The sequence below is a fragment of the Venturia canescens genome, chromosome 5 (assembly GCF_019457755.1).
Source record: "Venturia canescens isolate UGA chromosome 5, ASM1945775v1, whole genome shotgun sequence".
NCBI classification, from domain to species: domain Eukaryota; kingdom Metazoa; phylum Arthropoda; class Insecta; order Hymenoptera; family Ichneumonidae; genus Venturia; species Venturia canescens.
In genome coordinates, this window is record NC_057425.1 from 11524650 (window position 1) to 11536950 (window position 12301).

A 12301-nucleotide genomic window follows, 5' to 3' on the forward strand; every position below is an offset into this window, starting at 1 on the left:
TCGATTTATTTACCGCACGAACTATTTTCCTTCCGTACCATTTGGTTCGCCTATTTACCCTCCTAAATTCCCGACCCCATTCCCTCCAAGGCTATTTAGGTTCGCGTCAATATATGTCAAGATGCTACCCGTAGGATTCCGCCGATACTATTGCACCAAGAATTTAAACCGCTGTGGCAAGGGACACGAGAACTCGATCGTCTTAATTGGCCGAGCCTGGAGCACGCGAAATTCTCGGTCGATTCACTCGCATTCTAAACAAATAACGGACGCAATTGGCGACTTGGAAACAACGACCAAAATTACTTCCAGGAACACTGATGCAAATTTTTTGTTTTTTCATGTGATTGGTAACAACTATTTCGGGTATTCCAATCCCTTGGCCAGCACATTCCGTTTGAATCGTGAGCGAATGCCTACGAATCCATCACAAACATTAACTCTAACGATCCGTGACGAGGCTTCGTCGATCTTGAATTGCAATTAAGGGGGAATATCCGTGTGACAGGCTGAAAAATGAGGTAGTTTTTGGGGATTTTTTTTTTTTTTTTTTTTTTTTTAACGGCTCAATCAAATTATGTGGAATTTGGCGCATTAATTATTGAAGTAATGAAGTATACGGGGAATGATTTTTTATATTTAGTGCATTTTATTAAGCAGAGGAGCTGTCGCAAAGTGGCGTCTCAAAAAAAAACCTCCCCGACGGTTGACAGCATAAGCGTCGCAGCAAGCATCGGAGATGAAAAATTCAAAAAGATTATTACATAATAATAGTGAAGCTATTGCAGCATCGTAGGAAATTTGAAAATTTCCGTTAGAAAATAAATGGCGGCCATTAGAAAAAAAATCGAATTTTATTGAAAAATTTTGCTGCAGTAAATTGTTAATTAAAAAGAAAACAAATTAAATGAAGAGAATCCTTTTTGAATGAAGTCGATTGGACAAAATTTGACAGAGTTATACCGTCAACCAGCTCAAAAAACATGCTTTCGAGAAAAGGGCGTTTCAAGTTTTGAGAGGATACAATTGAATGATGTATAACTTAAATAATCCGCTATCGCGGGACCATACAAAAGCTCCTTTGCGGCCCAGCACTTTTTTCACACCGACACTCCCCCCTTTATCGCTAACGACGGACCGAGGGATCGTAAACCTCGAAAAAAATGTCGGTAACCAGCAAATAATATTGCATTTGTCAAATTCTTCGCAGGTTCCCTTCGCTCTCGAGGAGCTCCGAGTTTACAAAAGTTCGAGTCAACCGCGGTGAATCGATCAAGCCCGAACGTCATGGGTTGTAATCCGATTGATTATTTAATCTGTACTTTGCAGATAAAGTGAGAAGCACGCATGGCCGAAAGTGGCGAGGAGAAGACAGAGGAACGCAGCAGCAGCAGCAGCAGCAGCAGCGGCAAGAGGAAGAGGAAAAAGTTATCGCGGGTGATAAGCGGGTTAAACGACAATGGCCGGTGGAATGGAGAATTGTACGGGCGCTTATTACGTAGCTGCAGTAGACTCGCCGGCTTGGCTCTACTACAAGCACAACAGCAACAACAATAACAACAACGGGAGCAACGTACCGAAAGGAGGGAGTCTTGCGGATTACGGAGACGTTCATCCACCGTCGGCACCAGCATCGACCACGGAATACTTGCCAGATTGGACGGATCTCGTTCTCGCTGCCTTGTTCTCCGTCCTTATTGTCGTTACCATTGTGAGTAGTACTGCGAAACGTTTTTCATTTAACGCTAGGCTAGCGAGTCCCGCACGCTAGCGTCGTTCCAATGTGTGCGTCCGTTAATTTTGTCGTGCGTTTGCTGCCGGGAGCATTGTTCGCGGAGTTAAATTCTCGGGGACTCATAATTCCATTAGAATCGAAGCGCGTTGGCTCGCTTTGTTCAAAGGAAAATAGCATGAACTTGTTAAACGTCGAGGCACTGCTGGTCCGTTGTTCATGAATCAGCGACAATCCGACGGCACCTAATTGCGGGGCATGAGCTTTCGGAGCCGAGGCTAAAGCCCGTTGCCAGGGTCCCCGCGAGCGTCGTTTCGTTCCAACATTCCCCAAAATCTAAGTTAGCAAATGACCAGACTCGAAAGCGTGTCCTGCTCCCAATCCATCTGCGTCCAAAATCCAATGGCAATCAGGTCCGAGTCGTCTGCACTGACGCACGCTTGTCTGAACCAATCCACGATCATTGTCCAGCGTATCGCGATGAAATGTGCTCAAAACGCAGCTCGAGTGTGGAAACACCAAGAATTTGAGGCTTGACCTGGCATGTGCGCCGAAGAAGAAAAACGAAAAGTCCCTCGGCTCCTGCTGAGCTTCTACTCTGCGGTCAGAGCCTACTTCGGAACTTGGTTGGTTAATGTCCTCCACAGACTCCGATTAATATACGAGGCGAAACTTCTCGCACAATATTCGTGTCTCGCCCCGAGTTCTGTTCTCTTCTGTTAGGTGCTTGATGAAGCTCTCAGAGGTGCAGTAACCCATCCGCCTTCCGCATACATAAACTACACTCCCCGGTCCTTCCCTCTCTCTCTCTCTCTCTCTCTCTCTCTTCGGTATTGTGTGTGTTACAACCGAATACACGTCTCACAATACTCATCACAGAAACTGCGATGCTCGAGGGACGTGATATAACGCACTGCTGCTGAGTGCTCCGAAACGCTCTATTCCGAGTCCCACACACGGGAACGCTGGCTCAAATATACCCGAGCAACTGCTGCTCCTCTGGTCAAGGGTTCTCTACGCACGTATGTGCCTTTAGAACAATCTACGAAACTATGACGTTCGGCACAGAGCTCGTGTGTGTATGCGAAAACACGGGGACAAATCGACTGATAGAGACCTCCCATGAATCATCCAGCGATAGAGTTCTGACACGTATAACACCCATAAGTGGGTTATATACTCAGGCCTCGATGGAGGGAGGGACAATGGAACATCGAAGTACAGGCGAGACCTGCTGGTGGAAGTCGATTTTTAGTACAAGCCTGTCGCTGGTTGGAGGCTTTTCTCCGAGGTGTCGAGATTCGTACGGGGTGCATTAAGGAGGAACATCCGCTTGAGGAAAGTGGTGATAGCTTAATTAAACTTTTAGAATACATTTTTTGATATATTTTCTATAGCCTCTCCAATTTTTAATCCACTTCGTTCAGCCATTTTTTTAGTAAATCATTTCCAAACTTCGAATATTTAACGCCTACGCATAGGAAATAACTCTAGCAAAAACAAATAAAAAATGGTGATAGTTTAGAAAAAAAAAGTACTGTTCCACAGTTTGAACTCTAAAGGACATGTGTGCAAAATTCGAGGTCGTTTAATTCTGCCATTTTTAATATATATCACATAAATTCCGCCCAAAAATGACGTATTTTTGGGGTTTAATCCCGCATAAATAAAGCAAACAGGGCGTTTACAACCTAGATAATTTAGATAAAAACAATGAAATTCGTATTTACATAACCTCACTTTACGTGAAGCTGATGTTCCTCCTTAAAGTAGTTCGGCTGTTCTATGACTAGTCGAGTTTGCAACTACTTTATGTTGATTTATTCGAAGTATAAATTATTAATAAAATTAATAAACACTTGCATTGAGAATATTTTTATCGTAAGAATGTAATAAAATGCTTTAAAAATATCATGAAAGATCAAATTTATACTTCAAATTGACTCAGGTTAACGATCGAGTCCGACACTTTAAATACACATAAGCCAGGGAACATTGTTATTGTGCGAAAGAAAGTTTCTATCGGTGCAACAGCACCGAGAAAAAGGAATGGTCAATTCATGAAAAAAAAAGCGAAGCTACTAGACGAATGAAAGCACGTGAGCCAGTCTCAAAAATAAATTTGATGAAATTCCCGCGATTCCCGAATTCGCCCAAAGTTCAATGAGCTGTTACGCAGCAGTCCCAATTTCACAATTAATATTATTGCGAGTTCTCCCATAATAAGGCACCGTGTTAAAAACTCAAAATTTGTAAACGAAATCGTAATACGGCCGAACTACTTAAGGTTGATTCTCTGCGACAGCCCCAACCAAAAGTTATGTACTGTCTGCATATTAAAAGGCTTGATAATTCGTTCGGATCGTAATCAATAACTTTGTAAAGAGCCTATATACGTACTCGGTGCCAGCAGATATAGTACAAATATCATTTGCTTTCGTAAAATTTATTCTAAAAGTATTTTTGATCCGACATCGTGAGTAAATTTTTTGACGGAACTATCCGGGTTACGCTTCAACACACAGAAAAGGTTGTCTATACAGACGACATTCGCTTGTTCGCTTGCAACAAAATATATCGTATGCAGCCTAAATCTTCGTACTTCTCGAGGCTATATCTGTCAAACTAGATGGTCAATCACCTTGATTTTTTTTCACAATATCTGTGATATCCTGCTCTAGCTCCTCCTCGTTTTTTATAAACTTCCTAATTTTAGTACTAGCGGCTCGACTAGCGGTAGAATTAATAATGTGCCGTTTGCTTATGCATGGTCCATATGTTACGTGTTAATTGAGTCAACTTCAATTACATATATCTCGGGTTCGGGATGGTGAAACTTGTTAAAATTTTATAGAGGTGTTGTTCATATGTTAAACAATACGTATGCCAAATTTAAATAATTTCCTAATTTAACTGTCTCGTGGAGGAACCACCTTAAAAACAGAATAATCCAGGCGGTCAGGCAGCGAAACGCTGATTTTCCATTAACTGCAACTTCAGTGTGCGCAGGGCCATTAGCATTCCCTTCATAATATTTTACCCTGTTTTGCTAAATATTTTATGGCCTCGTACCGAATAAGGGATTCTGCGTTTACGATGATCTTTGATACACCGAGACGTAAATTCTACACTCACGTTGCACAGGATGCACACAGCTCTTGTCGTACAAGCACAATTATGTCGAGAGAATGCTCCACTCGAATAAGTTCGTCGGGGCGTACACATATGCGGCGAATATACACGGATCGTTAAAACGATACTCCGCACATCCTACACATCGACTCCAACATGACTCGGTGTCATAACAATTTCTCGTATTCCAATCAATCCACTACCTACCTACCTATAGTCTCCCCTTCCTCCTCCGGAGTTACTAATTGCTATAATCCAACATTGATAAAAGACACCATTTCGTCGCAGTGATGGGCTGCTCTACTCCCTCGTCCTATTTCCACTGTTATATGCGGTGATACGTGCTTCAAAGCGTGTACGACACTAACAATGTATGGTAATATATCACATGGATTATTCCAAGATTTCATCAAGAGAGCCAAACAAAGTGTAATGGGGTTGGAAACAAAACTCCTTAATCAGACACCATTTGGTGGAGTGCACAAAATCTTTGAGACTATTGAAACTTTTTGGATTGGAGATTGATTAGACTGGATTGAAAAATCTTGTTTATTGGATTGAAGCGATTAAACGTGAACACTTATTTGGTGGGGATGAAATGTTGGAATTACTGTAATTTCGAACAGGTAAAATCTCGAGTTTATAAACTTCGAACGACGATATGGAAGCAGATCAATTCGACTGGAGCTTTGAATGTTGAAAATAAATAAAGTAGAAACTTGAAAGTTCGAGGGACGCGTTTACATCGAAAATAGAATGATACAATCGCCCATAAAACGACGACTGAAATGTCGATTTTCTGGAAATTCGGTTATCACGCTTTCGATTCATAAATTACTACAATCAGCAATACTGTGAATAGACACAATTTCGAAGATACGATAACGAAAGATTGAATATTGATGAGGTTGAAATACTGAAACACTAAAATGACGAAACTCGCATATTCTGCTATCTAGTTTTCTAGGCTCGAAACATTTTTTTCTACACTCTTGATTTATTGCTATTCTATATTCTGGTCTGTCTATGAACATTGTCGATCAATGGAGAAAGGGACCGGAAGGGCAGAAAGTTAGGAAAGGAAGATTCAACAAAGCACGAATGAATGTTCATTTCGTGCTAAGAAAACGAAACAAAAAAGTCAAAAAAGTTTGCCAAAAGACAGCCACCGAGACCATGCAGAAGCGGACACCAATTTTCGGTAACGTCGAACCCAACAGCGCGCCCTTAATCAGGCTTCCAAAAATCAAAAATCGAATCGAAATTTTCCGACAATGATCATTGCGCGGGTGGAAAACATTTTCGTCCTGATAGTTGAACTTTTGCTCACGAGTCTGAACAGAGTACGTGCTAATTCGAATACAACGGTGGAATGAAAATCCTGCGACGATGTGGCCATTGTACGCGGTAAAAAATAGACAGAAAAATACGTTCCGTTCTGAATAACTGTTTACAGTTTCATACACAAACATATTTACCAAAAAAAAAAACGTTGACGCGCGTCTGTCCGTGTGAATGAGAGTACCGCGGTAGGGTAATGCACACTGAATGGGCAACGTTGAATGGTGAATGAGGTATGAATGGTGCGGATGATCGGAATGGCCGAGTAAATAGGCGATCATAGACGTTATCTATCGAAGCCCGGGGTATTGTCGACCGAGTAATCGAATCAGCACAAAAGTTTGTTTCGTCGAACGGCTTTGAAATATTTCTATTCGCGTTGCGAGCTGAATTTCACCGTACAACATATTTATTCCGTCCGAGTGTTAGTCGCACGCGGTCGTGCATTGCGGCAACTGTTTTATGTCGTATCGAACGGTTACAGATTGAAAACGCAGTTAAAAAATGCTTTTCTCTCGCTGCTAGCTGTTATCGGTGGCTCAGGATACTCGCACGGGGCGACCCGTCCATAGAAATGTTCAATGCCAGGCCCTTCTCGTCGTCCCCTTCCGCAATGCTTCCGCGCGTTAGAGCACTTGATTCCGAAATATCGCACGAAAGCTTGGAATGTCAGTGATACGCGCCCTTGAGCCTGGGATTGAATTATCTGAAGCGGCTCTTGTTCTTTGTATACAAAAATCCATTTTAAAAGCTCCGCTCGTTGATGAACCTCCCTGCTCCTCGTTGCATTTGACAGGACGCAAGAGAAATGGCAGAGTTTTTCATCGAAATGATGTGTAATGCCGTTGCCAGTGAGCGACACCACAGGGTGACGTTCCGATATAAATTGCTATCGGCAATTCGTCAATATCCGCGTGGGAGGGCCGAAGTTTCCGATGGCACGGTGTATCATATCCGGGAACAACGGGGACTGGAGCACAATACCATTGATTTTTAGTGGAAAGACAAAATGGAACGAAACGTTGCGAAGGAGCACGGAGGAAAGCGACGAAGAGCTGCTGCCCGGGGGGAGTGAAATCGGCTATTATCGATGTTCCTCTTGAATTTGATTCCAGGTCGGTAACACCCTCGTGATCGCTGCGGTAATAACAACGAGGCGACTGCGCTCGGTCACTAATTGTTTCGTGTCAAGCCTCGCAGCTGCCGATTTATTGGTCGGGCTCGCGGTTATGCCACCTGCTGTGTTGCTCCACGTACGTATATTCAACGCCCTCTAACAATTCGTTCATTTTACTTTTACTTGTAAAACGCGACCAATCGATACTTTTAACGAGGTGCACACTATCCTGAGCGCTTGTGCGTTCTCGCGAGTGCATGCCAATATCCCGAGGAGCAGCGTCTACCCGACTTTTTTAGTGTTTCCACTCGCATAAGCGTCCTAGGTTTTCTCCGCGCTAATAAATCGATTTTCATCGATGCGGTGTACACAACATTGCGGTTGCACGCCGGCATACTTCCCCCCGCTGGCTAATTACTCATCGATCCGCAACCGTACGTGCTACCCTATAGGCGTTTAACGCTCGAATTATCTCGCGAGTGAATCTCGGATTCCGGACTCGGTATGCCGCTTTTACAAATGGGTGTGTTTCAACGAGCCCACTAATGTTTATGCCCATTTCATTTGTCTCTCATTTTCCATCGTCCAAATTACGAATCGTTATCAAATTTCAATGTCACACGCGCCTCGTAGTGCGACGCCAGTTTGAGGGAAACCTCAGCAACCGGAAAACTCGTATAAAGTATCGAATCTCGTGTTACTGCTGCGGCTGCTGCTGTCAGAACCCATCTAATCCTGGTCGTTAATGTCACGGGATATCCTTTCAAACGCCGGTGAAATCTCGTGGTTTTTATCGATTCGTTCACAGCACTCGCGACGGAGAAGATAAATGTTTCGAGAATATGGAACGCGCTTAAATCTCAGCTCTTCAATCGTTCGTGCGACGAGTCCTTGGCGAGTTTAGACAATCGTTGCTCCCATTTCGTTTTATGCTCTTCCATTTTTCCTTTTTTTTTTCATATAAGCTTGCTCCAGTGAGCCACAAAATTTTCTTCGTTCCACTCGAAAATTTAATGGATTCATCTTTTCTTTGGTGAATGACACGTTTCATTTAGTTCGTACGACGAACTCGTATGGATTTTCCATATAATCATCAACCAAATAGCGCAAATAGCGATAAACTTTCGTTTGAATCTCCATCATCAATTTGACTGAACAATCGTTTGGACCGCCCAATAAATAACTCATTTCGATGATATTTTTCTGTGTCGATTCGAGTTTGTTCAACTCCGGCAAAGCAAATAGTTTCAGCACTCATAAATAACTTTGTATCAAGAGAAAAATATTTTTTTGGCAGTATCGAACTAAAATTTCAAGCTTGAAGAAACAAAATTCTGAATTCTGTCGTCTCAATTTGACCAAGATCGAGTCCACCAATTTCCCCAGCGTTCAGTCCCGTTGCTCCCTTTGTCCAGAGTTTTTCGCGTACTCACAAAAAAAGAAATAGAAAAATTTCCAATTCTTGAGAGCAGGGAGGAAGCCAAGTGGCCGAGGTCGTCGGGAGCGTCTGACGGAGTTGAGAATTTGTTCCTCACCGATATGCAACGACCCGGAGTCAGAAATTAGTTGAAACTCTCGTAACTGATCTGCTTGCAATGTGTTCGCAGATAAACGGTGGCATTTGGACCCTCGGTGAAATACTTTGCGACTCTTGGGTATCGTTGGACGTTCTACTGTGCACGGCGAGTATTCTTTCGCTCTGCGCGATATCGATAGACAGGTGAGCTCTCAGTAGAAGAAAAAATTCGATAAACTTCCTTGGGAGTTTTCGTTCGGTTAATTCAGTTTCGTCTCGGTCCCGCTCGCATTCGTTGTCGCTCACAACCGTATATATTTAACGTTATACCGCGAGTTTGCTCTTTAGAATCGAGTCACGTTTGCGTAACGGGATTACGAGGAGCCGTGAACGAATGCGGCGTCCCCTCTTCGCATATCTCTGCATTCGTCCCATTATTCTTCTTCCCGCCGTTCTTTCCCTTTTCTTCATCCTCTTCCCACGATATTCACTTGCAATTTGTACTTTATTTTAAAGCGATTGCGCGAATATGCAAACTTTCTAATTAACTCGATCCATTCGTGCAGAAGAGTAGTGAAAAATGCTGCACACGGTTGTGAAAAGTCCAGTCGATATTTCACCCCGGGCGTCACGGCATCGCCCGGATTAGTGCAATTACACTCCTCGCGTGTTGAAGAGCTCGTTTAGCAAAAAGCCGACATCCTCTCGTTCCAGTAATCCTGAAATAAGAGAATTTTAGTAACGGTAATCAACGAATGATCGATATTTAAGGTACCTGGCAGTGACACAGCCGCTGGTCTACAGTCGGCGTCGCCGCAGCAAAAGGCTCGCTGGCCTGATGATCGTCGTCGTGTGGATTCTCGCCGGCATAATAACGAGCCCACCCTTGTTGGGCTGTTTTCCACGCGCGACCAATCGCGATCGTGAAAAATGTGGTTACAACATGGACAGCTCGTACGTTGTCTTCTCCTCGATGGGCTCTTTTTTCTTGCCGATGTTATGCATGATTTACGTTTACGCGAGGATATCGTGCGTGATTGCGAGGCGACACAAGAGCCTGCAGGGCTCCGCGGACGCTCAGAACGACTACGGCTCGCATCGGGGTAAAACCCCGGTCGCGATAGGACGCGAGAGGTCCAAAAGTTGTTGCACCACCGCTCAAGCGGGGGGAGCCGCGAGCAAACGCTCCGAAGAGCTGTCCAGCGTTTCGGACATCGGTCCAGGCTCGTCCAGCGAAAAAATCGCTGAACAGCGAGCTCTTCCCACCGACTCGACCACGACTCCCGCCGCCGCCGGTCCGACCGGGAAAAAAGTCCTACTCGCTGTTCCATCCAGGAACCAACAACGCGGCAGCCATCAGAGCTCCATCAATCGCGTCACCAGAGAAACCAAAACTGCTGGAACTCTGGCCGTTGTTGTCGGCGGCTTCATCGCTTGCTGGCTACCATTCTTCGTCCTTTATCTTGCCACGCCGTTCATTCCCGTCGAACCCCCCGACAGCCTCATGTCCGCGCTCACGTGGCTCGGTACGTACCATATTGTTCGATATTTTGCTCCGCAACTATACAATGTCAATTGTACCGTTTCTAGCTCGATCGCTTTGTTCCATTGACGCTTCAGGGTTTTGCAGCTACGAATAATCCTTCTCGAATTACGACATCTCGGAAATCATCCTGAAAACATTATTTTGTGCTATTATTACAAAAGCAACAATTGTCCGAATTTTTATGAGATATCGAGAAACGGTGGAACAACAGGTTAAAAAAAAACTTTGGGTTACTGCGACGATCGGGAGATTTTTTTCACGGGTTTTCCGACACTTTGGACACGTTTTTAAAAGTTCACTCGTTTTACTTCGATATCGTAATTTTTCAATTATTCTTATCAAAATTTAACAGAAAGGGAAAATCTGTAGAGGTAAAATTCAAATGTACTGGGGACTGAAATGTCTGTCGATAATTTTATGCTTGCAATCAACGTTTTTTTTTTCGAATACTTTTTCGAATTGGAATTTTGAATTATTATGGATCGCGCGTTTCGATAAAAATCGAAAAGCATTTCGTTTCGCATTTAGAAAATTGTATTTCTCTATTTTCAGGTTGGATAAATTCGGCGATAAATCCATTCATCTACGCGTTCTATTCGGCAGACTTTAGGCTGGCATTTTGGCGTCTGACCTGCCGGAAATGCTTCAAAAACGTGCCGCAAACGGCCTCAAGCGCTTTAGCCGATAGGAGGCAATTTGCCGAGTCGAAACATTGGAGAAACAGAGAGTCTCACGCGCAGGGATGAAAGTGCGATTACTCGGTACCACCGACGGCTGGAATCATTGTTAGCGAATACACCGCTTGATAAACCAACGAAGTGATATTCGATATCTACGTAATCATCCAGCAGCATGTGGCAATTGTATAAATATACACTGAACTACACGCGGAAACGTAAACAAGGTTTCGACGACGCTTACGCGAACTGTTTACGCACAATAAACTATATCAACTCATCGAAAACGTTTTTTTGCGAAACAATATGTTACGTAGTTACTGGAAATCGAAGTGACTGAGATAAATCCATAATTATAAGCTTGTAAAAATCACTGGTGCGAGGTGGACGTAGCTTGTTTGCTACATAACCTCGAAAGGGGGGAAAATGTGGAGTGATCGGAGCGCCAATGGTGTCGCGAGGCTGATAATTTTTGTATGCTCTATATCGTCTCTGACAACGCCACATTTCCAAATTTCTGAGAAGTAGAAGATGCCCAAGTTCCCTCGAACTTCTTTTATTTTAAGAGCTTGACTTCGAATTATCCTTGAAAATTAGATCAATTTCCTAATTTCAGTTGTTCGAATTTATGCTTCACAAAAAACAATTTTTTAAACTTTGATTTACCGTTGGATTCGAGATGATCGAACAATGGGACTTCGATAAGTATATATATGTGGGCACTATTTTTAAAAGCGCGTTGTTCTCGTCTTGATTATCCACCATTCGATCGTAAAAACAAGTGGCAATTCACAGATGATTTTTTTTTCTATATGACGAATCGATATAAGAACAGGAGCTTTGTCTTTTAAGAAATAAGTACGTGATATACCAAAATGCATTTGTAAAATATAATCTTCGATGCAATCTAGTCATAAAAGTCATTTTTTAATTTATCATTTTTGTCGTGATATATCATCATCAAATGATAATCGTCCTTATAAGTGCGAGGTTAAGAATTGCAGAATGTAACTCTGATTCGCTTGTATATTATTAATGTCACACTTACGTATAAACCTTCTGAATTTTATGAATACGTGCTGCGAAAATGAAAATGCATTTTTCCATACGCTTCATATTTCTACCCTGTTTATTCCTAATAGTTGTTTGAATAAAATGACAACATTCCTGCACCTTTGAAAAATAAACGCATTGTATAATCATCCGCCTCCATTGTCGATTTTTGACCTTTTAAACAATT

General features: G+C 42.9%; 2 protein-coding genes across 6 annotated transcripts in view; one reads left to right on the top strand and one right to left on the bottom strand.

Annotated features, from left to right (window-relative positions):
• The window catches only part of LOC122410704 (pickpocket protein 28-like), a 56734-nt gene extending 55092 nt beyond the window's left edge, over positions 1-1642 (bottom strand). Inside the window, exon 1 of the mRNA XM_043419076.1 lies at positions 1578-1642. The gene's annotated coding sequence lies outside the window, so the exon portion shown is untranslated. The remainder of the gene's footprint in view (positions 1-1577) is intronic.
• LOC122410710 (D(5)-like dopamine receptor) overlaps positions 1-12263 on the top strand; it is a 47376-nt gene extending 35113 nt beyond the window's left edge. For 4 of the 5 annotated variants that reach the window (XM_043419088.1, XM_043419089.1, XM_043419090.1 and 1 more), the window contains exons 2-6: positions 1330-1711; positions 7321-7458; positions 8930-9042; positions 9610-10364; positions 10937-12263. In XM_043419088.1, the coding sequence (XP_043275023.1) occupies positions 1460-1711; positions 7321-7458; positions 8930-9042; positions 9610-10364; positions 10937-11130 (1452 nt within the window). In that variant the 5' untranslated portion in view covers positions 1330-1459 and the 3' untranslated portion in view covers positions 11131-12263. The remainder of the gene's footprint in view (positions 1-1329; positions 1712-7320; positions 7459-8929; positions 9043-9609; positions 10365-10936) is intronic. The other variant, XM_043419092.1, reaches the window with a different exon arrangement.
• Positions 12264-12301: the final 38 nt, after the last annotated feature.